Source organism: Sceloporus occidentalis, unplaced genomic scaffold (genome assembly GCF_023333645.1).
Source record: "Sceloporus occidentalis isolate IW3139 unplaced genomic scaffold, rSceOcc1.0.p SCAF_3, whole genome shotgun sequence".
In the NCBI taxonomy this organism is placed as follows: Eukaryota; Metazoa; Chordata; class Lepidosauria; order Squamata; family Phrynosomatidae; genus Sceloporus; species Sceloporus occidentalis.
Genome location: NW_028316983.1, coordinates 183,515,232 through 183,541,746, shown reverse-complemented (window position 1 = coordinate 183,541,746; position 26,515 = coordinate 183,515,232). Strand labels below are relative to the sequence as shown.

Here is a 26,515-nt window from a genome sequence, read left to right as displayed (position 1 = left end):
AAGCAATCCCCCCAATGCCCCCCTTTCCCCACCCTCCATGCAAAAAGCTTTACAAATGGTGAAAACTCTATCAAAAGAGGGAAATACTCACCATTTCACCCCTCTTTTCCTTTGTGGAGCCCCTAATATCCCACTCTTTATTATCATCATCATCATCATCATCATTATTATTAGTTTGGGGGGAGACAGAGGAGATCCTTCGCTGCCAGTACCTCCCTTCACCCCCAGGGCCTTCCCACCCACCCTCAGACCCTCCTTTTGGGTGAGGAAGGAGGAAAAGGGGGGAAGACACCACGCAGGCCCTGGCTGAAGGCTATGGAATTCTGGGAGTTGGAGTTTGTTGTGGAGCTCCGCTCTGGGCCCCACAACAAACTCCAACTCCCAGAATTCCATAGCCTTCAGCCAGGGCTGTGAAAGCGGGGTCTTTGGGGTGTTTCTTCGCCCTCCTTACCCGCCATTATTATCTTCCTAGAAGCCTCCCGCCCGGCTCCAGGGCCTACATGAGGGAGGGGAAAGCGCTCGTTTTCTCCTCCTCGTCGTCGTCGTCGTCGTCGTGATGAGGCCCTTTTTTAGGCCCAAGCGGCGGAGAGAAGACTCGGGAGCCACCGAGGAGGGAGGGGACTAGGCCGGACACGGACACACAGCAGCAGCAGCAGCAGCAGCAGGGCTGCCCCCGCCTCCTTCCTTCTCCTCGCAGGGAAGGAAGGAAGGAAGGAAGGAGGCCCAAAGCCTGAGGAGAATCTGCTCACGACGAGGCCTTTCCCTTCTCTCTCTCTCTCTCTCTCTCTCTCTCTCTTTTTTCCCCTTCACATTGCCATCCACACTGCAGAAATAGCCCGCTTTGATACTGCTTTGCCTTCTTCCACGATGGCTCCCATGTTAGGGGATTCTGGGAGTGGTGGTTTGTCTTGGTACCAGAAATAAGCTGGCTTGACACTGGTTTAATTGCCATAGCTCCATGTTAGAGGATTCTGGGAATGATGGTTTGCTTTGCTACCAGGAATAATATACTTTGAGACTGCTTTAATTGCCATGGCTCCATGTTAGGGGATTCTGGGAATGGTAATTGGCTGTGGCCGTGCTGGCCAATTGGCCGTAATAAAGTTATTATAATTGGCTGTGGCACCAAGAATAATCTGCCTTGAGACCACTTTCCCTCCCCTGGCTCCATGTTAGGGGATTTTGGGGATGGTGGTTTGTCGTGGCGCCAGGGATAATATGCTTTGACACTGCTTTATCTGCTATGGCTCCATGCTAGGGACTTTTGGGAATGGGGGTCAGTTGTGACACCTGTTATAATCTGCTTTGACACCACTTTCCCTGCCATGGCTCCATGTTAGGGAGTGATGGTTTGTTGTGGCACTGAGCCATGGCTGTTGCAGTAGTGTCAAGCTGCATTATGTAGACCTATGTATAGTTGTCAAAGCTAGTCTGGAAAGAAAGCTGGCAGGAAGAAAATTAACTCACGTGAATGTGGCTTTGGCGCTACAACAGACTACCATTCCCAGAATTCCATACTATGGAGCCATGGCAGGGAAAGTGGTCCCTCCACATTTTGATGGAGTTAGGGGCGCAGGCCCCTGTCAAAGTGGAAAACCCACAAATAAAAAACCTAGGGTTTTTTCCTACCTGAAAGAATACCTCTCTAGGAATCTCTAGGTCATCCGGCGCAACTCTGTGGTCAACATGTGGCAGACGTTGACCATAAAATTATGCCGGGGGACCTACAAATGGCTAGAGAAGTGTTTTCTATAGGAATCTAGGTCCTCTTGTGTAACTCTATGGTCAACGTCTGGCAGACGCTGGAGGATCTAGAGATTCTTAGAGAGAACATATTAAAGCTGCAAATAATCAAAGCTGCAAATGTGAATGGTTGGCAATATTTCTGCAGTGTGAATGCAGTCTCGCTCTGGCCTCAAAAGCCAATCCTGGATGGCCTTCGGTGAGTCACACTCTCTCAGTCTCGGAAGGCAATGGCAAACCTCTTCTCAACAAGTCTTGCCAAGAAAACCCCATGATAGGGTGCCTTAGGATGTTCATAAGTTGAAAATGACTTGAAGACACCTAACAACTGCCCTTTTTTTCTCTGCCTTAGCGGTGTAAGCAGGGAAAGGATGACCAGATGTCCTCATCACCAAGGAAGACAAGGCACCTTAAAATTCAGGACTTTTAAGAACAATGGGGAACATGACCAAAGAAAAGCTAAAAATACTCCTATAAATATAAATTAATGCTTCTTAAGTCATGCTCAAAATGAAGAAATTCCTCCTGGACAGAAGGTTGAAATATAGGATAGGTCCTGGAAAAGGAAAAGGGGGACGTCTGGTCATCCTGAAGTCAGGATGGTTTTGCTAAACCCTGGGCAACTTTCCACTCGGGTTTCCCAAATTCAGATTCCTGCCTGCCTCATATTTGCCAGTCTTCCCGCTACAACTTGTGACTGTTGCTGGGCTTCGTTCAAAGCCACGCACTTGACTGTGATGCTTTTTCTTGCCCTTAATTCTAGTTCTGGCTCTGATTTTGCTGCTGTTGGTTTTTGTGTGGTGGGGTTGGCATTTTAGTTTTGTTGTTGTTTGCCTTCAAGCCTTTCCTGGTTTAGGGTGACCTTAAGGGGTGAAGCTGTCAGAGGGGATTTGTCATGGCCTTCCTCTGAGGGTGAGAGAGTATGATTTGCCCAAGGTCACTCACTAGGTTTTCATGGCCAAGTGGGGATTCAAACCCTGGTCTCCACCAGTGCTCAAACACTATGCTGGTTCTGGCTTTTTAATTTTGTTGTGCGCCTGCAAGTCATTTCCAACTTATGGCGACTCTAATGTAAACCTATCACAGGGCTTTCTTGGCAGCTTTTGTTCAGGTGGGATTGTCATGGACTTCCTTTGAGACTGAGAGAGGGTGACTCACCCAAGGCCACCCAGTTGGTTTTTGTGGGAGAGCAGGGATTCGAACCCTGGCCTCCACAATCCAGCGCTCAAACCCAGTATGCTGGTGTGAAGTCGAAGGCTTTCATGGACAGCATCCATAGTTTTTTGTGGGGTTTTCGGACTATGTGGCCATGTTCTAGAAGAGTTTGTTCCTTATGTTTTGCAGCATCTGTGGCATCTTCAGAGAAATCTTCTCTGAAGATGCCAGCTACAGATGCTGGTGAAACGTTAGGAATAAACTCTTCTAGAACATGGCCATATAGCCCAAAAACCCCACAAAAAACCACTATGCTGGCTTTGGCTTTTTAATTACTCTGTCCTAATTTTTCCTTACTTGGATTAGATACCTGCTCACTATCTGACACTTCTCCACACAAACACCTTGCTTGACCTTGTCCTGTTGTCTCTTTCTGCTTCATCTTTGTTATTTTGCTTCTAGCTTATTGAAGGTTACTACAGCAGTGCCTTTTCCACGCCTTTCACTACATTCCTACAGACCTTCTCATCTTTCAAACAAACCTGCCTACAGCAAACTGTGGATTCTGTAAAACTGGACTTACTGTTTGAATTGTGTCTTGAAACACTGGTTTATAGCCAGATGGAGCTCAGAGGTCTGACGTATAGCCATAAGTAGATCAGATCATTGTGATGTCATTCTATAAAGAACTCTCTCCCTGTAGAAATAACTCCAGAGTTGGTGGCACAATCAAGCAGATCATGTCCCAAATTTGTCCACAATTATTTGTGCACAAATACCATCGGTTTATGGCCTCTAGTACATATTAAATTAAAAGGTTGTTGCTTTTTACAAAAATACTTGAGCCACCTATCTGAAACTGGAATTTTAGTTGCAAGCTTCAAAATAAGCACGTTACTTTCAGTAACTAAAGCCTTAGATTTACCTAATAATGAAATGTGGACAATTTTGCCACATCATCATTATCATTAATAACAGTGGTCCAAAACACAATGCAAAAATAATCCAGTTTGAGACTGCTTTTAGTGGCTTGGATCCATGTAGGAAACCCTAGAAATTGTAGTTTATTGTGGCACCTGAGCACTCGGACAGAGAAGGCTATATGTCTGACAAACTACAGTTCCCAGAATTCCCTAGCATTGGATTATTTCTGCAGTGTGTTTTGGACCAGTAATACCTATGGATTGAGTCAGGGAACAATTAGTAATTAGACACATAATACCTGTTAAAAGAGTGTACAAAACCAATACTTGTTAAAACAACATGTTCTGCCAGCAGATCTATCTGGATTATTTTTAAATTATGAATTTTATAGTATGTAATATTTTAACAAGTATAGATTTTATATGCTCTTTAAACAGATATTATGTATCTAATTTGTTGTTCCCTTCCTCAGTCCATGAAACTGGTCTCTATATAATTATATTGAAACTTAAGTAGAATCTAATGTTTTGACAAGAAGAATAGAAGGGGTATCACAGTTGCTAGGAATGTGATCTGTCAGGTGAGAAATCCTTGGTTCAAATATCAGTTGTTAACACACCAAGGGAGACTGGTGCAGATTTACCTGTAACTAAAGATCATTGATCTTTTGGTATGTCTAACAAATATGCATATGATTGTGCTGTCATTGAGCCAGTAATTATACTCTGTAAATTATTTTAATAATGAAAACTGCTGAGCAAATGGGTGGTTTCTCTCTCACTGCTGTTGGATCAAGAGATGCATGACATTGCAAAGGAGATGGAATATTTATAGATAAATATATAAAAATGTCTGCTTGTTTAGGTATTAAATAAAATATTGGCACTGATGGTTCCCCTTGCAGACAGTAGTGTTGTATTCTGTATTGTCTCACCACTGGCTGTCTCATGTAGGTATGAGCTGCAGTGAAATGGAATATGGAGCACCTTGCCACAGATGACCTTTATAGCCAGAGACAGGGTTACATTGAAGGGGTTGTGCCCATATAAAAACAATACAAAGTAATATTTTTCTGTCTGGACACTTTGTGATACTCAATACATCTGTGTTTAAAGACAATAATTGGCAGAAGGAATGCTAGACATAAGTGGACGATTTATGTTTGACTAGTCATCAAACATGCATTAATAATATGTTTAGTACACTTAATGTGATATGATGTGCAAGGGTGTCAAGGAATGAGGTGTGTTAAAGAATGCTTTTGGCAAAAAGAATTTCCCTCCCAACTGGTTAAACTTGATCTTTTTTTTTTCCAAGTGTGATTATTAGTTGTGTTCCAACAATTGTATCAAACACATGCCATTTAAACAGGACACAGATATCCAGTTACCCCACCATGCATGCTGAGGTTTTAATGATTATTTATGTGTGTAGTCTACATACTTGTTCTGTTACTGAAGGAGTGAAGGTAGCCCCATCACTGACTATGAAAAGGTACATCTGCTAATTTGACATCAGCCTCTTTTGTTGGCCTATAAATTACTGACACAGAAAACTGATTTAGGGATTACAGAAACAATATACTTGCTGTCCCCCATTGCAGTGACATTACCCTGTTTCAATGACATTAAGACATGAAAACCAATGAAACTGGCCAAAGACATGGTTACTTTTCTGCCACTGTGCTCTTTTAACATGTTCTTTCCTATTAGCTCCCTTATGCTGATGCTACTGAAGCAACATAGGCTAGGATAGCAAGATAGCCAACTACACCTCTGTAGCAATGTTAAAGTTGCAATTAGTCTCAGTTGCTGCATCTTCAACTAGGCCTTTCGTGTCGTGTATCGCTGGCGCAGCCTTTACATGGCTGCGCCAGCAATACAAAAGTGAAAGGGGCTGAGTGGCCCCTTTCTCTCTTTTCCCGCCGCTGTTGGGGTGTCCTTGGGGCATGAAGCCCCAAGGACACCCCTTTCCAGGCTGTGGGGAAGCAGCATTTTGCCGCTTCCCCGAGGCCTGGAAAAGTGGGGGATCGGGGCCTCCGGGGCTGCTGCTGTGGCAGCTCAGGCTCCGATCGTCGGGGAAAGGGGCGGTCTGTATCCTGCCACTGAAAGGTTTTCCATGAAGTCTTATTCATATTATTCAGGCAGGCTTTGCATTATATTCCTTTACTGCTTTTGCTACATCTCACCTCTCTGTTAATGCTACCCTGTTTCTTCTCAGATTGTCATTTCCGGAGTAACTAAAAAGCAGCACTGATTAACTGTTGTCATTTTCCCTCCATCTCACAGCAAATCAGAATTTATAGAGTAGTATATGTCTACTCTGTGTACATCCCAGTACCTCAAGTTCAGTAATGTAGGTTTTCCAGAAGATTTATATCTGGAACGTATTTGGCTTTTCTAAAAGATATGGATCTGATTTTCCACTGCTTAGAAGAAACTGAATTAAAAAATAGGGGGAAAGTTAAGTGCTACTATCATATCCACCCACATGAGAAGTCCTACTGAAGTTGAATGTAGCAGGGTTTACTTTAGAGTAGCCATGCAACATTGCATACAACATCAGACACATTCAAAATATTACTTGGCAACTATATATTTTTATTGGAATACTTGTAAATACACTCATCCCTCCACATTCACTGTGGCTAGAGGCCCAGGACATTCATGAATGTGGAAAAACCACAAATAACAAAAATACTATGTTTTACCTGAAAGAACACCTCTCTAGGAATCACTAGGTCCTCCAGTGTAACTCTGTGGTCAACATCTGCCAGACATTGACTATAGAATTGTACTGAAGGAGCTACAAATTCTAGTGGAGTGTTCTTTCTAGGAATCAATAGGTCCTTCAGTGTGACTGTTGGTTTAAGTTGACCACTGTTGCACTGGAGGACCTAGCTATTCCTAGAAAGAACATATTTATGAAATCCGTACATAAATCTGCAAAAGTCAAAGCTGCAAATGTGGGGGGACGATTGTATTTTCAATATATGACAACTAAATAGCATATTTTTCTATTATATCGGTCAGCTGCATATGAACTGTATTCATTTTCGCGGTCCTGGATTTCATCAGCCCCACCCCAAGTTTGATTGAAAAGGGAGAAGTTATGTGTCTTAACTAAGAAGAAAAAAAGCCATTGAAAACTAGGCTGGGAAAGTTTATTTAAAGCTTTCTGAATCCCATTGCCAATCTGAAAAATTAATTAAAGCTTTGATGTTAGATATGAGTACTATTGCAGTCATCCCATTTGTCCAGCATTGGCTGTTATTAAAATTTATTACGTTCCTAAATAATGCTGTTTGAAAAACTGGGGTTTTTTCATAGTAATTTTAAGTAGTAAGAATTTTTCTATCCCACATTGCTTTTAAAATCAGCCAAAAAAGAAAAAGCTTTCAATAATAAAAGCCTGCCTTTATTAGTAATTTTTTGTTCCAGTGTTTAGTAAACCTTTGCACAAACAACAATGATCACTTGAGAGTTTCTCCCTCACATTTCAAATAGGAGGGAGTGACTGAAACTATTCAATGTGAATAATGTAAAAACACCCAAAAGAAATTTTGCATTATAGTTTTCAATCAATCTTCTATATAATTATATTTATAGTGTTTTTGCACTATATCATTTTAAGAAATTACTGGAATGTCTGAATTTGAAACTATGTTGGCTATAGTCCAACAAAACTAATCATGCTTAAGCCCATAACCATTATCACAATTCAGATGCTGACATCCTGTCGGCAAATAAGGAGTGTTCTCATTTTAAAATACTTTTTAAAAAACCATAAACATTGTGATACATCAGCCATCTGAGTTACATTATGACTTGCAGGAAAGTAGAGAAAAATGTCTGGCTGTACAGAAGGAAATCCTTTTTAAAATAATGCAAGAAGACAAAATTACGAAAGTAAAATGAGAAATGGACCACACTCTCCCTCTCTTCTGTTTGCTTGGAGGTTAGAGTACCAAGAAGTAAAGTAGGAGGGCAAAGGATTGGCTGTTTTCTATCTCTTATTAATCTCTGTGCAGGGTTATGTCACAATCCCACTGTTACGGGGAGCTGATCTTTGAGGTCAAAGAAGAAATTACTGGAAAAAAGGATCTGGTCAGATTTTTCCCATCCTGATCTTTGGATGTGCTTGCTCCCATTACCTTTCACTCCAGTTTTCCTTGGGAGCCATTTTACAGATGATGTAAATACATATTTGATTTACCACCTCACCACCACTAATTTATTAAATTATCTCTTAGCCTTACTCAGTCTCATAGGAGATGAGACATCAGCTTCCTGTAAAGTAGTCCAGCATAATTTTGCCAAACATTACAGTGCAAAGTTGATGGTAATTTCCAGGCTAGAGATAGAGGACCAAATCAATTCCAGTTTCCATTTCTGTATATTAATTAAAGAACCAAACAGAGGAAGGGTTCAGAAATAGGCAGTTGCTTTGAACATTAAAATGAACATAAGCATTAGCTAACTGCTTAGCAGGCTCCTAGAAATAATTCACAAAAGCAGCTTACAGGTCAGGATGGGAGGTGGAGGAGGAAGGATGAGGTCCATACAGGGACTCAGTAGCATAAATGAGGCCAGTCTTGGTTGTTTACTACCCATATCATAATAAATTTTACAGACAAATGCATTCCTCTGGAAGATGAACAATTCCCAGTGGAAAGAAATTCACTGATCTTTTTAAATAGCTTGGTGAAACGATTTCTTATACAGTAGTTTCCTTTTTAACATGGGAGTTTATCACATGGGGACAATTGGAAATGTAAACTGGGTTTATCCCTTGAAAATCGCACAACATCATGAATAAAGTACCATTATTCCAGGAATATCTCGTGAAAATCACACAATGGCAGTAGTTTTTCACACAACATCATGATCAAAAGTGATTAAAGCATTAACCCGGGAATAACTAGGCAATAAACAGCAACAAATAATGCATAGGAAAATCCCATGAATGATTTGTTGCTATTTATTGCCTGGTTATTCCTGGGATAATGACTGCTGTGTGTGAAAATTTTAATTGTGATTTAATAGTAATTGTGCGATTTTCATAGGATAAACCCCGTTTAAACTTCCAGTTTTCCTCTGAGTGATAAACTCTATAGTTGTGTTGTTTGAGTGAAGCAGTCTGGAAAGTGTAAAGATATAATTTTTTAAGTCTCCAATAGCCCAGATTTCTAGCCAATGGTGAAGAATGCTGGGAGTTTTAGTCCACAAATATCTGAAGGGCTAATATTATTCCCACTCCTGGTCAAACTTGTTTTACACAGGCTTCTATTGTATTTATTTTGCATACCACTTTTATTTATTCTTGCATTCCATTTTACAAATCAAAGTTCAAATGATTGTGCAAAGTACAAATGTATGTGTCAATTTTATTGATTGTAAGTCATGATTAATCAGGTCATGATTAATCATCATAGAGTTCTTTATTCATGCCTCACTATACAGGTATATATGTAACAACAGATTGTTCTAGAAAGTTTTTCTTTCTTGTGTAGGTAGGTTTCATATGTATGTGTACTTTTTGTATTTCAGCAAGGAAGAAAATAATATTGTCCTCTTTATGGGAAGTTTCTGCTATTAAACCTGTGCAATAGTAAACATTTATTTTATGGTTGCTAAAGTCCATCTGTTCATACAGCTGAACCTTTGGGAAAATGCATTGTAGTAGTGTTCTTTTGTTATTCTCTAGCACTTCTCCATGTGCTAGGAAGCCCAGGAAAGCTTTATAGAATCGGCTGTCTTTTAAGGAGAGATAACTAAGATGTGACAAGATAGCTCTGTCCTGATGTCTCATAAAACGCTGGAATCCAGAACTCTGGAATCCAGAAGTCTGATTGAGAACTGAGCCATCCAGGATTTAATGTCAGCTGAGGAAGATCTGTTGCTTGCATCTTAGAGTGGTATGTCCCACTGGATTACCACACATGGCAGGGCTTTCTTGGTTGTGACACTCCAGTTATATTCATCTCTCTTCTGTCAGGGACCTGGTTGTCTCTTCCACTTTTTAATTAAGGTGCCAGTTAAAATATACACATCTAGACTAGATTTAAGAGAATAAGTAAGTGTTTGGTTTATCTTTGACTGATGTTGTTCGTGTAGCCTTTAATATATGTTAGCAAATATTTGTAATTATTATTTTAGATACTTGAAATTTAGACACTTGTAAACTGCATTATAGATACCATCTAAACAATGATACCTTTATCCGGACAACCAAAATTCACAATATAGATGTAAGCTTTCAAAGCTCCACTGGCTTCTTCATCAAGCAAGGTGTTAAAAAGCATACAGGAGGGAGAAAATTGAAGATGTAAAGTCATAGGCCTGCATTTTGCTGTCTTTGTTCTCAGATGGTATGGTGGGGTGTTTCTTGCAGGCTGGAACCGCTTCCTTCTGACTATGTGGTTACTGGGAGATTCTCAAAGTTCAAAGTGAATTACAGATAGATTCAATCAAGGAAGCCATGGTACTGAGGATGCAAGATCTAAGCAGGACTGTTGCTGATATGGTAACCTGGAGGTCACCATATCAAAGTTAACTTCACAGTAGTTAAGAATAATATTTTTAACCAACCATACTTTGTACGTTTAGATTTATTACTTGTAATTTGTGGCTTTAAATGTTTTTATGTTAGGGCTTTGTTGCTGTGTGCCTTTGAGTTGTTTCCAACCCATGGTGACTTTAAGGTGACTCACTGTGGGGGTTTGGCAATATTTTTTCAGCAAGAGCGGGATGCCACTGCTTTTCTCTGAAGCGGAAGAGGTGTGAAATTGGTCAAGTGGGGATTTGAACCCTGGTCTCCAGAATCCCAGGCCAACTCTTAAACCACTGCACCACACTGGCCTCCTGTTAAGAATGCCGTGATTTATTTTAAACAATTATTTAATTTATATCCCACCTTTCCTTATATTAGCTCATGTTAAGACTGCCCTGAACTATTATAAGGAAAGGTGCAGTATAAAGCAAATAATTTTTAAATAGAAAATCTATCGTCATCATTATCTTTGTGTCAGCTAATAGGACATGTTCCCAAACTTTACTAGGCTAGGATAACTTTAAAGTAAACTTTGCAAATTACAGTCACTCCTTCACATTCACAAGGGTTAGGGGCAGAGGACCCTTGCAAAAGTGGGGGGGGGGGAGTGAATATGCTAGCTCCACTCAGGCATGAATGATCCAGAGTTCTCTCCCACCAAGAGCACTACCCGTAACACTCTTTGCAACCTGGCCACATCTCCCCCTTTCTACACTCCTTTCACTTTCAATCCAATATTAGCAGTCTGATTACTACAAAGCATCCTCCTCCTCCCAGCCAGGCAAAAACAACTCCTCCTCCACTTTGCCAGACTTCGCATCCCTCTCATTTCCAAACTCTGGATTGAAAGTGGAAGAAGGTGGATCCTTCATGGTGATGAGAATGCTAACATCGGATTGAAAGTGGAAGTAGATTAGAAATGTGTTTCCTTTGACTGTCTGGGAGGGATGATGAGGAGAAGATGAAGAAATTGGTCTTGATAAGCAGCAGCTACTAAGTCGCTAATAGTCAAAACCACTAATGTGAAGGGGCGACTTGTCTTGTTCCATTACCTGTAATCTAGCTGGGTATAGTTACAGGACTGATACTGAAATCTGAGTTAGGATAAATCTTTATAATGAAATGCAATAGCAGAGTGTTCTTGAATTGATCAGGGAATATGCTTCAGTTTATTTAAGTCTATTTAAGATTTGTTTGGAGAATTACTCACAGAATGTGGTTATGAGAATGTTTGGTATGTATTTGGTTCTGCAGAGTCCACTGATTAGATACTTACACAGCACATCTCTAAGCCATCTGAAATTGAAGTTCAGATGGCTGGCTGGCAGTGCACATTGCCCTCATGCCTATTTGGCAGTTTTGTCTATGAAGAAACTTGTTATCTCTTCTTGGCATAGTGCATAATTCAAGCCCATTTACACAGTAATAAGTCTGTGGAGTTAATGTGATGCCCTCTCATACTTTACAATGTAAAGTAAATGGACAGAAAGGCATGTGGCTTGTTTTATTTTCCATCTGCCTTCTATGAAGAAATTTGCTGTATAAGTGTTGCAGCCATATAATTTATTGTCCTTACAAATAGACTTTAATGGTTTCTTATGGCATTCAGTTAATGTAAATCATATTTGAACAAAGAACTAAACCAATTACTAGTTTAAGGCAGTGTGGTTCTTAACCTGTGTTCTGCAGACCCCTGAGGCCACAGCAATGTCCTCACTGGGGGGCCGGGGGGGGACTGGAGTGCTCAGTCGCCTCCCTGCCTCTTTGTCAACCTGCCTTTCCTCCCATGTCCAGGGTGTATGGGGAAGCACTGGGGATAATGGGGGGGAAGAAGCTCAAGCGGGTTGCACAGACAAACGATGAGGAGTGGAGCTCTTGCTCTCTTTGTCTCTTCTGCTGGTCACTACTGCTGCCACCAAGCTCCCCAGGGGTCTCACTCACCTTCCCTATTCTTTCTCCACCCACTCTCCCTCCCTGCCTCTTTCTTTTGCAGCTGGAGCACATATGTAGGCACCAAGTGGAGCAGAGGGCAGGAGCCCAGGAGGGCAGTCCAGAAAGTGGTGGGGAGTAGTGCCCCATTTCCGTTTTTCTCTGCTGGGTGCTGCTACACTCCCTGGGTGGGAGAAGCTTGCTCACTGGTCTTCTCTGCCTATTTCTTAACCTACCCACTCACCACACCTCTTTCTCCTGTAACTGAAATGTATGTGGAGGCCCCTGGCACAGTAGAGGGAAGCCTGGTTGTGGAGCGTAGCCCTTTCCCTCCCGCCTCTGCTGGGTGACACCACTACTGTGGTCCCCCAGCCACTCTTTCTTTCTTTCCTTCCTTCCTTCCTTCCTCTCCTCCCTTCTTCTCTCTCTCTCTCTCTCTCTCTCTCTCTTGATGAAGAAAACAAAAAAGGGGGATTGAAGCATGGCAGTGAGCCGGCAGTATCATATTAAACTTACTGCATATTTAAGAACATATAAATATTATTTTTATCTCTCTCCCCAACTCCAAAATCAGTTTATTAAAAATTGTCAAATGTTATTTTAATTTATTTACCCTATTGTGTTCAAAATAAATCAAAGTGGTTAATGAGAGTAACATCAACAATTAAAACAAAACGGACTACAAAAGCAATGGAACCCAAAGATCAATTAAACATAATCTATACCCAAACCAAGTTCAGTAATCTTATTTAATCCTTATGAGAAAATTTTGGCAAAATTATTCTGGCTTTTATATGACATGCAGTAATAGACGTTAGTTAACAGCCACTTTAGGTAGATAGCTTTCCAATGTTATAGTCTTACTGATGTATTACCTTTTCACCATGGAAGGGTATTTTGACATGGCTATGTTTTTAATCAGTATATCTAATAATAACAGCAAATAATAATAAGAATACTTGACAATAGTACTCAGATCATTTCCCATACATCATGTCATTTGAATCCTTAAAACAGCTGTGCAGGTATTTTTATTTCACATGTTGCAGATGGTGGGACTGAAATGGGGAAAAAACCTAAAACATGGTTGTAACTCAAACTGAAGGTTCCATTGATTAAACCTATGAATGTGAGATCTAATTTAGTCAGTTTCACAGTGTGGTTTGGCTTGGCTTGATTTTCTTTGCTTGGTATCCATCTATGAGACATAAATACAGTATTCAGCAAACTTATAGAGAGAAGAATTCCCAGTTATACAGGTTCTCCAGTGACAACAAATCTCACTGTGCCTCTGGGGTCGAGCAGATGGGGCAAAAAGAATGTCCAGAACCCGCTCCTACCCCCCCCCCCTTTGTTCTCAGTTTACTTCCATTGCTGCAAACTGAGTCCAAAGTGCAAAAATAGTTTGCACTCAACTCAGCAAAAGGAAAAGGAAAGAACAGACAGGACAGAACCTTATCAATTCCAGCAGGATCAGACAAAAGCAAACTGCTGCAGCCTCTCCTAGCTTCTGTGTTCCTCTGCATTGTTAATGTTTGTCATCTTGGTCACATGTGTCCCAATTTTCATCTATCAAATATTGGAGGGTATACAAATTAGGTCTTGGCTAGTACACATTAAAAGATTTATAGGTCATACCATTGGTTTGTTTAGCTAGCATTTCGCATCCAAACTGCCTTTCACAAAAGTCTCCAACCCATATTACCACAAATCCTCCTGAGTTTAGATAATAAGACTTTGCATTGAAGGCATCTGTTCTACCACTGAGCTGTTATTTATCCTTGTTAAAATGTGTTTTTTTATTTACATATAAATACTTTGCAGTTTGTTCATAAAAGGTAAATTCAAAATGTCTTGTCAGTGGAGAAGGAGAAGTTGTTACAAAAGGTTGGGGGTGAGAGGCGAGGATGATAAAAGTTGTTTTCCTTCTGCTTTAAAAACACTGAAATATGCCATTCCTCAGAAATGTTTCTCTAACCACAGGTCTTTGAATGCAGGCAAGCAGTTTTGGTGGTTCCTGGAACAGAATGGGTCAGAGACTGCTTATATCTCAAATACTTGTCTGAACATTTTCTTCTTTTGTATCACTATGTATAAAAGAAGATTGTCCTTACATTTTTCTTCCTTATCTTGTTTGGCCCAGAATTTTGTGACAATGTAGTCTATTTAACATATTACATATTATCACTGTATTTTTCTCTTGCTCAAAACAATGTTTATGCCACATTTCCCAATGCTTTTGCTTTTGGTCCACAAAGGATTAGTAAGCATAATTACTTTTATAGGCCTAAAACTGAAATTCACAATTCAACTATTCCATGTTAATTATTAAAATTAATTTAGAACTACTCAGGAACAAGCCGTGAATCTCAGCCTTCACAACCTTGAAGGGGCAAATCTGTACAAGGAGATTTCTTTTTGGCTTGTGAATTTAACAAGGAGATTCAAAGTCCATACTCTTACCTACAAGTCTTACCTTTCTCCCACCCTTCCAGGTAATATAAAACTGCATTCGGAGGAAGAGACTGAACTCAAGCACTTGAGATTCAGCCAAGGAAGTGCTGGAGGATGGCATGAAGCTGTACCTATTTGACACCCAGAACAGATCATTTAAAACACCTTCCTGTTGTACTGTACAACTAAATGATTTTCAGTAACTGGGAACAGCTCCCTCTGTCCTCTGTGTTGAACCACATTCTTCAATTTGTAACTATCACATAGCTTGGTTATATAAGTCCAGGATAGGTAAAGTGCAGCCTTCCAGATGTTGTAGCAATGTAACTCCCAGTAGTTTTAGCCAGCATGGGAGGAAAGCTGGGAGTTGCATCTCATCAACATCTGGCAGAATGTACTTTCCCCATTCCTACTGTACAAGTTAACTGAGAAGAAAGTCCACTGGGCTCAGTGGTCCTTAATCCCAGACACAAATGGCCCAGGATCACAACTTTAGGACAGGGTGCAGAAGGAATTAAACATGTGGCCTCACCTGATTTCAGAAGCTGAGAACTGTTGGCCCCAGTTAGAATCAAGATACGTCACAGGTCTCCTATATGAACTAGGAAGCAAACCCTGCCTGTAACTCTGCAGAATCATGACTGCTGCCAGTTAGAGTTGACACTAAACAAAGGGACTGAGTCAATATAAGGCAGGTTCCTACATTCCTGCCTGTGACTGAGTAGGCCTCAAAAGAAGCAACAAAGGTGGGGTAAAGTAGCAAGAATGTCTGTTTATCCATGTCATAGAATCATTGAGCTGGAAGGGATCCCAAGGGGCATCTAGTCAAACCCCATGCCAGTGTAGAAATCCTTAGCTAAAACGTCTTTAGCAGATGGCCATTCAAATTTGCTTTAAAAAATTTCAATTATGAAGAGTCCACCACTTTTTGAAGTAGTCCACTGTTGAACTATTACCATCAAGAAGCATTTCCCAGTGTATAATTGGAATCACCCTTCTAATTTTTTGCCACAATGACAGAGCAATCCTGCCCAAATCTTCCCTTAAATTCTTCTTGTTTTAGCCTTTTTACATAGATATATATTTTAAATTATTTTACTATTGTTAATATTTAACTCCATTTTAATGTTAATTTTTGGGGGGGGTATATTTTTAACTATGTTGTAATTATTTTAATTTGTAAGCCTCATTGCAGCCCATTTTTGGGGAAAAGTTAAGGTATAAACAAAATTAAGAATAAGAATGGAACTCTATTACAGTAATATACAGCTACACCTCCTCCAAACTGCCCTCTCCCACTGTCCACTACAAGTTGACCCTTCCTTGTCCAAAATGAAGTGTTTGGCATTTCAGATTTATTTTATTTTGTTTTGTTTTATTTTTTTGGATTTTGAAATACCTGTATTTACATAAACATACATGAGATATACATACATGATGGGTCCTAATTCTAAACACAAAATTCATTTATGTTTGATGCCTTGTACACATAGCCTGAAGGTAATTTCATACAGCATTTTTAATATTTTTGTTCATGAAACATAGTTTGTGTATACTGAACCATCAGAAGGCAAAGGTGGCACTGTCTCAGCCACCTGTTAATGTTTGTTTTTTGGTTGGTTGGTTGATTGGTTGTTTTTGGAAAATAATAATAATAATTATTATTATTATTATTATTTATAGCCCACCCAATCACAAGGAATCACCTTCTGAATATTTCAGATTTTGGAATTGTGGATAAGGAAAACTCAACCTGTTTAGAGTTTGGGTTATAGTTCCTGTCCTGGAATTCAGACATGGGACTTCTAGTGTATTTCATTCCTCTATGTGGTAGATCTGCTGATACAAAATAACAGAACCAGTTTTTTTAAAAAATAAAAAACAGAAACTACACAAAACTGTTGAGTTAAAAAAAACCCACCCTGCCAGCACCTACCACCAAGCTGTGTTAGTTCTAAGGAGCCAAGAGCAGTGGCTTCCCCCACCCAGCACCTCCTTCATGGACTCCCAAGAGGCAGGAAAGGAGGAAAGAACTGCAGCATTTGCTAGACAATGCACCCTCACCCAGGGCAGATCGTCCCCACCACACCACCCTTTGTACTCCACTGGCAAGAAGAAGACAACTACAGTTCTGGGGCTTGTATACATCACAGAAGGTCAAAGATGAGGATCAAGTTTTGTTTTCCTTTGCAACAACAGCTTGGAAAGGCATTTTTGGCACTGGGCCATTGAGATACAGTGCAATGACAACAGGGAAGTATGCAGTTGGAGAGGAAGTTATGCAAACCACTCATGAGGGTAGGTGAGGAGAGCATTTCTACCTCCTGTGTGTTGTGTGAGAGATGTTCTGTTCTGGAACTGGGTGTAGTTCCAGGTCAACCCAATGCTCTATTTGGTGCTGAACTCTAACACACACTGCTGCTACAATGCTGCTACTATTTTACTGGTTGTAAATAATGCAGTGGATGGTATAAAGTAGGGAAGCATTCCAGCCCTTTCACTGATGCAGTTCAGCTTCCCTTCACAGACAGTAGTAGAACTGGGCTCCCAAACAACTAATTCTACCCTGACTAGCCATGCCCAGCAATCCAATCCCTTATGGCTCAATACAGGGCCCTTGGACTGGAGTGCATCCCTCCACTAGGTGAGGCCAGTGGAAGCTGGACTCCCAAAATTTGTATAATACAGAAGCAAAGAAAATCAAAGTGCACAGGCATGACCCATCTTCCCCTGCCCACAGTAGGTATGAGAATTGTGCAAGCAGCTTAGAAAATTCACTCACCCAATCCTTTCTCAGCCTACATATCTTTTCCCAGACCCAAACTTGCCAAGATGATGTAAAAAAGTATCAGACAGTCACAAACACAATTTAATCCTATCTATACCATCTGATCTTGGAAGCTAAGCAGGGTCAGGCCTGGTTAGTACTTGGATGAGAGACTGCCAGTGAATACCAGGTACTGTAGGCTATATTTCAATGGAAAGAACTGACAAAACCACCTCTAAGTACTCCTTGCCTAAGTCACAGGGTTTCCATAAGTCAACAAGTGACTTGAAGACACATCACTGGACAAGTGAACATCTGGCAATGATGCTAACAAGGACTCTAAAACACATCTGCCTGGTGACAGAGACCCAACTCACTACTGTGGATATAGGGAAGAGGGGCCACCATTGGGGTTCTAAAACATACAGTGTACAGTGGGGACAAGAGGCAAAGCTATCACAGTGAGTCAGATATTTTTGTGCTGATTGTACTTCCAGTCTGTGTCTCAGTCTTATAATTCATTCTGCCTTAATTAGAGTGCCCTCAAGGCTTAGGCTACTGTGGTTGAATGCCACATCACTCACTGTGGGAAGGCGGTGACAAACTGAGAGCTAATCTAGAAAGAATGTGCTGACCTGACATATATAACTGAAACCTGACTGGAGAGGTATAAACCTGGGGCAGATGTGTCCAAATTAATGGACATAGCACAGAACTGAGGTTGGGGAACAGAGCAATGGAGCAGCCTTGGTATAAACAGATGCCACCTCTCTGATGGGATTCCCTATCCAGCACAGCTTTTGATTGACTCTACTGGGTTTTTTTAAAATTATAGCATGCATTCTGCTCCCCAGCAGGCTCCCTGTACTATTTGACAAAGATAGCACTGAGGACTCCAGGTCTTGGGGTTATGAATATACACATACCAGGGCCACCTTTACTGCAGTAGCTCAGGACTTCGTGGCTACTATGACAATCATGGGTCTGCCTCAGTATGTAGCTCAAAGTACAGTAGGACCTCAGTATTCACGATCTTTCCTTCTGTGCATTTAAGCATCCACAGATGGCAAGCTTGCATTGTCCCCATTAGGAACAGCCCCCGTTGTCCCCAGTAGTGGCGCAGCCATGTGCATGTGGCTGTGCTGCCATTAGGGACAACAGGACTTCACTTGAACTTCCATTAGGGACAATGGGACTTGAGCATCCACAGATTTTGGTACCCATTGGGGGGGGGGGGCTGGAACGGATCCCCTGCGGATACCAAGGTCCCACTGTATGTAGCAAAACAAATAATAAGCTTGGTGTTCTGCATTAATTTAAGGGACAATGTTCCATGGATAGGGCAGCTAGAATGGCTCTTGGATGGATTCTTTAGCTGAACAAGTTTGACCTATTGTTTATTTTTAGCTCTTGAAGAGTGTAGGACTGATTTCATGGGCTTGTCCTCAAGGGCTGCTGGATCTAGTTGATTTCCTGAGGTCTCTTGGGGCATTTCTTTCAGTTGCCAAAGCCCTGTTCTCTACTTGAAGATCAGGTGGGACTCTTAGTGACTTATGGGGGACCATTTGGTGCCATCCTTTGCAAATAAAATAACTTTTCCTCATTCTGACATAGATGCCATAGTTTTGAGGGCTTCAGAGATGGATGAGGCCACATTTTTGTATAGGTTTGATGATGAGCACAAATTACTTGGCAGTTTAAGACATGTACCTTCTATATGGATCCATGCCTTCCCTTCATGGCCAGGAATTAAAATCTGTTAGGATAGGTCTTATCATCTTGACTCAGTGATAGTTAACACTTTTCTGGAGAAGGGCATGGGTCCCTCTGCGCTTAGGACCTTACCATGTCAGTTTCCTCTATCACTACAATTGCATTATATTTAAAAAATGCTACCCATTCAAGCGGGATTGTTTTCTTTAGTACCACATCTTCATAAACATTGTGGAATTGTAGTATCTGATAGTGCTGAAGACCTATTGCACACCTTCTGTATGAATGAACCTCCTCGGTGTATGGGTGAAGGCTGGGGAGCAACATACACACAAATAGACACACAATGCCTGCCTTAGACAAGGGGATGTCTGGTAAGCATTTGTGGGGGTATTTATGGGTGAAGTGGGGCTCCCTTGCTTTGTATTATTTCCCTGCTCATGATAAAGCTCTGGAGAGTTCAAGGGATGGAGAAGGCCGGCCATGGGGTCCATACAGTGAGAGAGGCTGGCCTAACTGCAGCAGCCCAGACTCTGGCTCCAATCCCTGGGCACCCTCCTCCTCTGCTGCTGCTGCTTCAGGCTTGGTACCTTGCTGTGCTATGCCTTCTAGTTGGAGGTTGGAAAGGCATTATGTATGTGTGTGCATTTGTGCATACATTCTTCCCCACCCCCGCCACTTATGTACCAAAGAGGTCTTGGAATGCCCAAAAATGAAACGGGGTAATGCTTTTTGACCACTTCTGGTTTCTGAGAGTGCTGTAGTCCCTTAACCCATCAGATAAATGGGGGTTTCCTCTAAAAGTACAATTGAATTTTTTGTCATGCCATGCTTCCAGAACATTGACATGGATTGAAACAGTGGACCTGCTGCTGAGCCAGAGCAGGAGGAGGTTCCAGAGCTACATATCTCAGAGAAATACCAGAGTGCAGTACCAGCTCTAGCAGAGAGTCCTGCCCATTCAGGTAGAAGACCACTTACCTACCTTTGCCAAGTGGAGACAACAAAGGGAAGGCTTGGGGAGGTCTCAGAGGATTTATAAGAAGCAGCAATTAATTAAGCAGTAGTTGTACTGAGCTAATAATCTATAAATTCCTAGCCCTGCCCTCCAGTAGTTGAGATATCTGACCTATCTATTCCCCTGTCATGTACCTGAACTCTTGACCTGGACTATGTTTGTTGACTCTGGATGCCATGTACCTGACCTGAACTGTGTTTGTCGACTGGATGCTATGTACTTGACTTGTACATTGCTGAACTTGTTTGGGACCTAAGGCTTGTAGTTACTAAAGTACAGTAAGTGCAGAACTGTAAGCTACTCTCTGACTGGGCTTGCTCATTAGCTGTTGGCTATCAGCTGTGAGTGAAGCAATCAGCCTTTGGTTGTTTGCCCAGACTGTGTTTAGGACATTTTTGCACTTAAAATACAGCGTGAGGTACTGTATATACTCATGTATAAATCTAGCAATTTTAGTAAAAAAATTGTCCCAAAAAATCTCAGTGGACTTATTCACGGGTCAATATAAGATCTGTATTTTAACTCTTATTAAGAAAAGGAAACATCCCCTGGTAAAAGGCAAGAGTATAATCTGTCCTTGGAAGTACTAACCTCCCTCTACCCTCATCCATCCAACCTTTAGTGTGAGCACAGTTATGCCTGATAAAATTTTGTAAGTTCTTTGGCATTGTTTTCCTTTGCTTCATTCTTTAGATCCTTTATTACACGCCCCTAAGTTTTACCCTCGACTTATCCATAGATCATATCAAAATCTATAATTTTGGTCCCCAAACCTACCCTTGATTTGTACATGAGGTAGAGTATATACGGTAAGTGAGAAAGGTCAATAACTATTTTTTAAAAACAGTCCCCCCCCCCCCCCCCCAATGGGCTGGCTTGCCTTCTGCAGAAATGATGGGGCTTGTACCTGAGACAGGGATGCTGCCAGAAAGAAACCCAAAAGGTTCGTTGTGAAACTAAATTGCCTTAACTGGTTATGTGTGTATGTATATCCCTTCAAGTTGCCTGTTGATTTATGGTAACCCCATGAATTTCATATAGTTTTATTGCATAATATAGTTTAGTCTCTTTAAATTATCTTACAATGTTTTAAAATTTAAATGTTTTACATTGTTTAAATTGATTTTACTGTATGCTACCCTGAGATCTTTATGAATAAAATATAGGAACTTTTATGTGGTGGCCCTCCCTTCTTACGAAATATTCCATAAAGACCTGATTCTTCCAGACTACTTTTAATTGAACATAGATCCATCTTTCATATTATAATGATAATTGCTTTGTATATTTTAAAATACCTATGTTGATTCAACATAATAAAATATTTTAACTTTTTAACTTTGTGAACCACCTTGAGAGGCTTAATGATACAAAGCACAGCCACATGTACGTGAAATAACTGGATCTTTCATATAAGTGCAGGCTGAGATTAAGCTAAATAGTGGATATGAAGGCAATATGTGTTATGTACAGATATTCATTGCTATATGACAGAGTATAGAATAAGTAAGGAGCCTTTAATAGTCTATAACCATGATGTCTACACATAATTATTTCCCATGCTCAACTACATGCCACTGACTCATTTGAAGGATTAAGGTTGCAAAAGCACCCCATGAGATAGAACACTGTATTGTGCAAAATAAGTCCATACCCACAAATATGCATTATTTCTGTAGGTCACAGAATACAGTATTTCTTTTTTGGTCACCTGTGTAGAGTTTGAGATTTCTGTTTGTGCAGACGGTACACATTCCTGGCTATAAGTGAAATTATCTACAGTGAAATCAGTGAAGGATGTTTACTTGGAAGTCTGCCCCTCTGAATTAAAAACACTTACTCCAAGGTAAGTGTTTGTAGGAGTGTGTGCAACCTTAGCACGTTTTGCTTTGAGATGGGCTGCCTGCGCTAGCAGCAATCAAGCAACTCTCATCTTTACCTTAATGCTTTCTTATTGATAAAAGAAAATGGAAGACAGTATATAGACCTCTGTAAATTTCCATGAATGAGAGGGTGATTACATGATAAAAGTAGGGTTTTGTGTAAATGTTCCAGCTGGCTAGATTATCTTCAGGTTCTTTTGTGAGTGAATCCCATTGTATACCAACAAGTGATTTATTAGTTGCATTTGAAGCCCCAGTTTAGAGGGGGGAAATCCATTAAATCAACGTTATTGTGTGCCTTGTTTCCTACTTATGGTGACCCTATCACGGGGTTTTCTTGGCAAGTCAAGTCACAAGACAAATGTTGGACTTTAAATGCTGTGCAAAGTTTGTATAGAGTTTTGTACAGAGTTTCTAATATATTTTAAATTTTAACATGCAATGTTTTTAACTTTTTAAAATTGTTTGTTTTTAAACTTTGTATTTAAATGTTAATGCTTTATATTGTTTTTAACTTTTAAATTTTGTACAGCATGCCCTTTCCTTATGCAGGGATCTGTTCTGGACCCCTCTACGTAAGGGAAAAAACGTGTAGCTCAAACCCCATTAGAAGTAATGGGGCTCGTGCATGTGGCATACCATGGGGCGCACACCCCATTACTTCTTCTGAGGCACAAGAGGATCTTTTCCGGCGTGGCTTCCAGCGTATATGTGAGCGCGCTGTATTGTTTTTATCATAATGTTTTCAATTTTGTTAGCTAAATAAATAAATAAATTCAGAGAGGGTTTGCCATTGCCATATTCTGAGGCTTACTTTTGGAAATAATTTTATCACCTAAAATCGAGTGGAACCTGTTCAATGTGTTAACTGCTCTTCAGTACATCGACTCATGACAACCTTGTGGATGAGCCATCTCCAAGACTCCCTGACCTCCACTGCTCTGCTTAATTCCTGCAAATTCATACCCATGACCTCCTTAATAGAGTCCATCCATCTAGTGTGCGGCCTTCCTCTCTTTCTGCTTCCCTCCATCTTTCCTAGCATTATTGTTTTTCCAATGAGTCGTGCCTTCTCATGATGTGACCAAAGTACAGCCACCTTAGTTTAGTCATCTTGGCTTCCAGGGAGATTTCAGGCTTGATCTATTCTAGGACCCATTTGTTTGTCTTTTTTGCTGTCCATGGAATCCTCAGCACTCTTCTCCAGCACCACATTTCAAATGAAATTATTTTCTTTCTATCTGCTTTCTTAACTGTCCAGTTCTCATATCCATACATGGTAACAGGGAATACAGTGGCTTGTACAATTCTAACTTTAATGCTCAGTTGTATATCTTTAAGGTCTTGTCTAGCTCTTTCATAGCAGCCCTCCTCATACTTAATCTTCTTCTGCAGTACCTGTTCTGGTCAAAGTTTGATCTCAGGTAGGAGAACTCTTTTACTATTTCTGTTTCTTCACTGTCTAGGTTGAAATCGTGTAGATTCTCTGTGGTCATTATATTTGGGTTTTTTTATGTTCAGCAGAAAGTCTGCCTTTGCACTTCTTCTTTGTTTTTCCTTAGAAGTTACTCTAGGTCTGTGATGTTTTCTGCTAGTAGTATGGTAAATTGTGTAATGTCAACAGGGTGGCCAGGCATCCCTCTTTTCCAGGTCATGCACTAGATTTCAGCCTTCTGTTCAGGAGGAATTTCAACATATCCTCCAATGTCAGCATGACTAAGAAGAATAAATCTATATTTCTACAAGTGTTTTTAGCTTTTATTTGGTAATGCCCTATGTTTTTCTTGAATATCCTACATTATGAGGTGCCTGGTCCTCCTTTGAGGTTAGGCCATCTAGTCAATCAATACCTGAACCTGTTCAATGTATAAAGTCTTTAAATTCCAGTGATGTATTCAAGTCTTTTAGTCTAAGTCTCAAGTCTCTACTTTCAAGTCTGAAGTCCTTGCAAGATACTTTCAAGTCTGGGGGCCAATTTTTAATGCGGGGTGTATTTCTTGTAAAGCAAGCACATTAGGCAGTGGGCTTGAGGTGAAGGTTGAGGTCTGCTTGGCAGCCTGTGCCTGCTGCACATCAGAAGAGCCTTGTCAAGCTTTTCAAAAGCTTTAGAAGGATGCTTCTGCCTCAAGCCCCTTGCATAATGCATTTGCTTGTTCTCACCAAAAAATGTGCCTTGCCCTGTGGGGGCAGGTTTTGCCTGATGCTCAAAGTAAATGGTATCAGTAGGTCAGTAACTAAAAATATACAAGTCTCAAGTCAAGTCAGTGTGTCATTCAGTGTATCATGTTTGTCAAATCAAGTCTACGTAAAATAACTGAAGTGACTTATCATATATGCTCAACTATAGGTTGACCTCATGTATAATTTGAGAGCAAGTTTTGGGTTCAAAATTCTGGATTTTGATATGACCCATGGATAAGTCAAGGATAAAACCTAGGGGTGTGTAACAAAAGATCTAAGGCAGTGGTCCCTAAACAGTGCCCTTTAAGAGATTTTAGACTTCAGCTCCTAGAACCCTCAGCCATGTTGGCCAATAGTCTGTGATTCTGGGAGCTGAAGTCCAAAATCCCTTAAAGAGCACAGTTTGGGGACCACTGATCTAAAGGGTGAAGCAAAGGAAAACAATGCCAAAGAAGTTACAGTCAGCCGTCCTTATCCAAGGATTTTTTTAATCGATGGATTCAAGCATCCACAGCTTGAAAATGCTTTAAAAATATACAAATTCCCATAGGCAAACCTTGATTTTGTCCTTTTACATAAGGGACACCATTTTACTATGCCATCATATTTAATTGGATTTGAGCATCCACGGATATTGGTATCCAAGGGGGGTCCTGGAACCAAGCCCCAATGGATACCAAGGGCCCATTGTACAAAACTCGAGCAGGCATAACTGTACTTACACTAAAGGCTGGATTGAAGAAGAGTGGGGGGTAGTGGTCAGTGCTTGCAGGATAGATTACACTCTTGCCTTTCACTAGGGGATGGTTCCTTTTTAAATAAGAGTTAATGTACAGTACATTAAATGTAGATAAGTTGATTCAGGTTTTTTGGGTCAATTTTTTTGACTAAAACCTGACTATATACAGTAAGTTTAACTTAAGTCTGAGTCAAATGACTCAAGTCTACATCACTGCTAAATTCTGTGTTTTAAAGCAAAACCTAAATGTACAGTACTTGCGTGCGTGCGCGCGCACGCACACACACACACACACACACACACACTCTTCCTTCCTCTCCTTTAGATAGGATTGCCATTTGTCCTGGAAAGCCTGGGGAAAAAATGGACTAAAATATCCATCCTTCTGGGCCAGTTGAAGCAGTAAATCATGGATTTTGCCTTTGTCACAGGCTGATGGGTAGGTTAAAATGGAGCAGTGGAGATGAAGCAAGAAACTGTGCAAGAAGACTGGCACAGTCTTCATACCAGCTTGTTGGGGGCAAGGGGGAGAAGAAAGAAAGAGCTCTTAGGCCCAAAACAGATGGACCAAATAAAGCAGCTTTCAGCTGTTCTGTTTACATGATGCCCGCCCCCAAAGTGGCTGGAAGCAGCATGGAGGACAAACTGAGGTGGCAAGAGCCAGCCCAAAAAGGAGCAGATGAAATCCGCTGCTGCTGGCAACCCATTCAGGACCTCTGCTGTGGTCCACTTTGGGAGTGGGCCATGTGTTCGCTGCGGTCCTGGCGCAATTGGCACCCTTCCGGGCTATGTGCTTTGGCCCTTAGTTTGGTACTGGTACTGATGTTGAAATATTAAAGTGCAATTATTAACGTGCTGATTTTGTTTAATCAGAGTGCAAATTAATAATAGGCTTGATTATGTCTAGCTGAGGCGCCTGTGGCCTCACAAAGGATGGAGATATATTGGATTGCAAAGGAGGTATCATTTTGCATTGCAAAATTTCCTTGACATTGAGAATCTCCTAGTTGTCACATGGCCAGAAGGAGCAGGTGACAGTCTGCAAAAAATACTCCATCCATACCATGTAATACAAGCTCCGATTAACCCTCCCCCCCCCACGTCAGCAGTGGCAGCTGGCTGGAACGGTTCAATGGACTGTGTTTTTAGTTATATGGTATATGTGTTTTGTAGATGTATATGATATGCCATGTATTTTATGTATGTTGTACACCGCCTTGATTTATAGAAGGGCGGTATAAAAATAAAATTTTTATTATTATTATTATTATTATTAAACGGAGAACAAAGACAGCAAAACGGAGGCATATGACTAACATCTTTACTTTTTCCCCTCCTGTATGGTTTTTAAAGTTTTGCCTGATGAAGAAGCCAGTAACATTTTGAAAGCTTGCAACATATATATTGTGCATTGAGTTGTCTCAATAAAGGTATCACTGTTTGGCGATAATGAAGTA

At 40.8% G+C, this 26,515-nt stretch overlaps 1 protein-coding gene across 5 annotated transcripts in view; it reads right to left on the bottom strand.

Annotated features, from left to right (window-relative positions):
• PPP4R1 (protein phosphatase 4 regulatory subunit 1) overlaps positions 1-641 on the bottom strand; it is a 57,193-nt gene extending 56,552 nt beyond the window's left edge. For 3 of the 5 annotated variants that reach the window (XM_089517032.1, XM_089517034.1, XM_089517033.1), the window contains exon 1: positions 452-641. In XM_089517032.1, coding sequence (XP_089373158.1) covers positions 452-458 — 7 coding nt within the window. In that variant the 5' untranslated portion in view covers positions 459-641. Of the gene's footprint in view, positions 1-91; positions 265-451 lie in introns of those variants that run through there. The other 2 variants (XM_089517037.1, XM_089517035.1) reach the window with 2 other exon arrangements.
• Between the last annotated feature and the right edge of the window lie 25,874 nt (positions 642-26,515).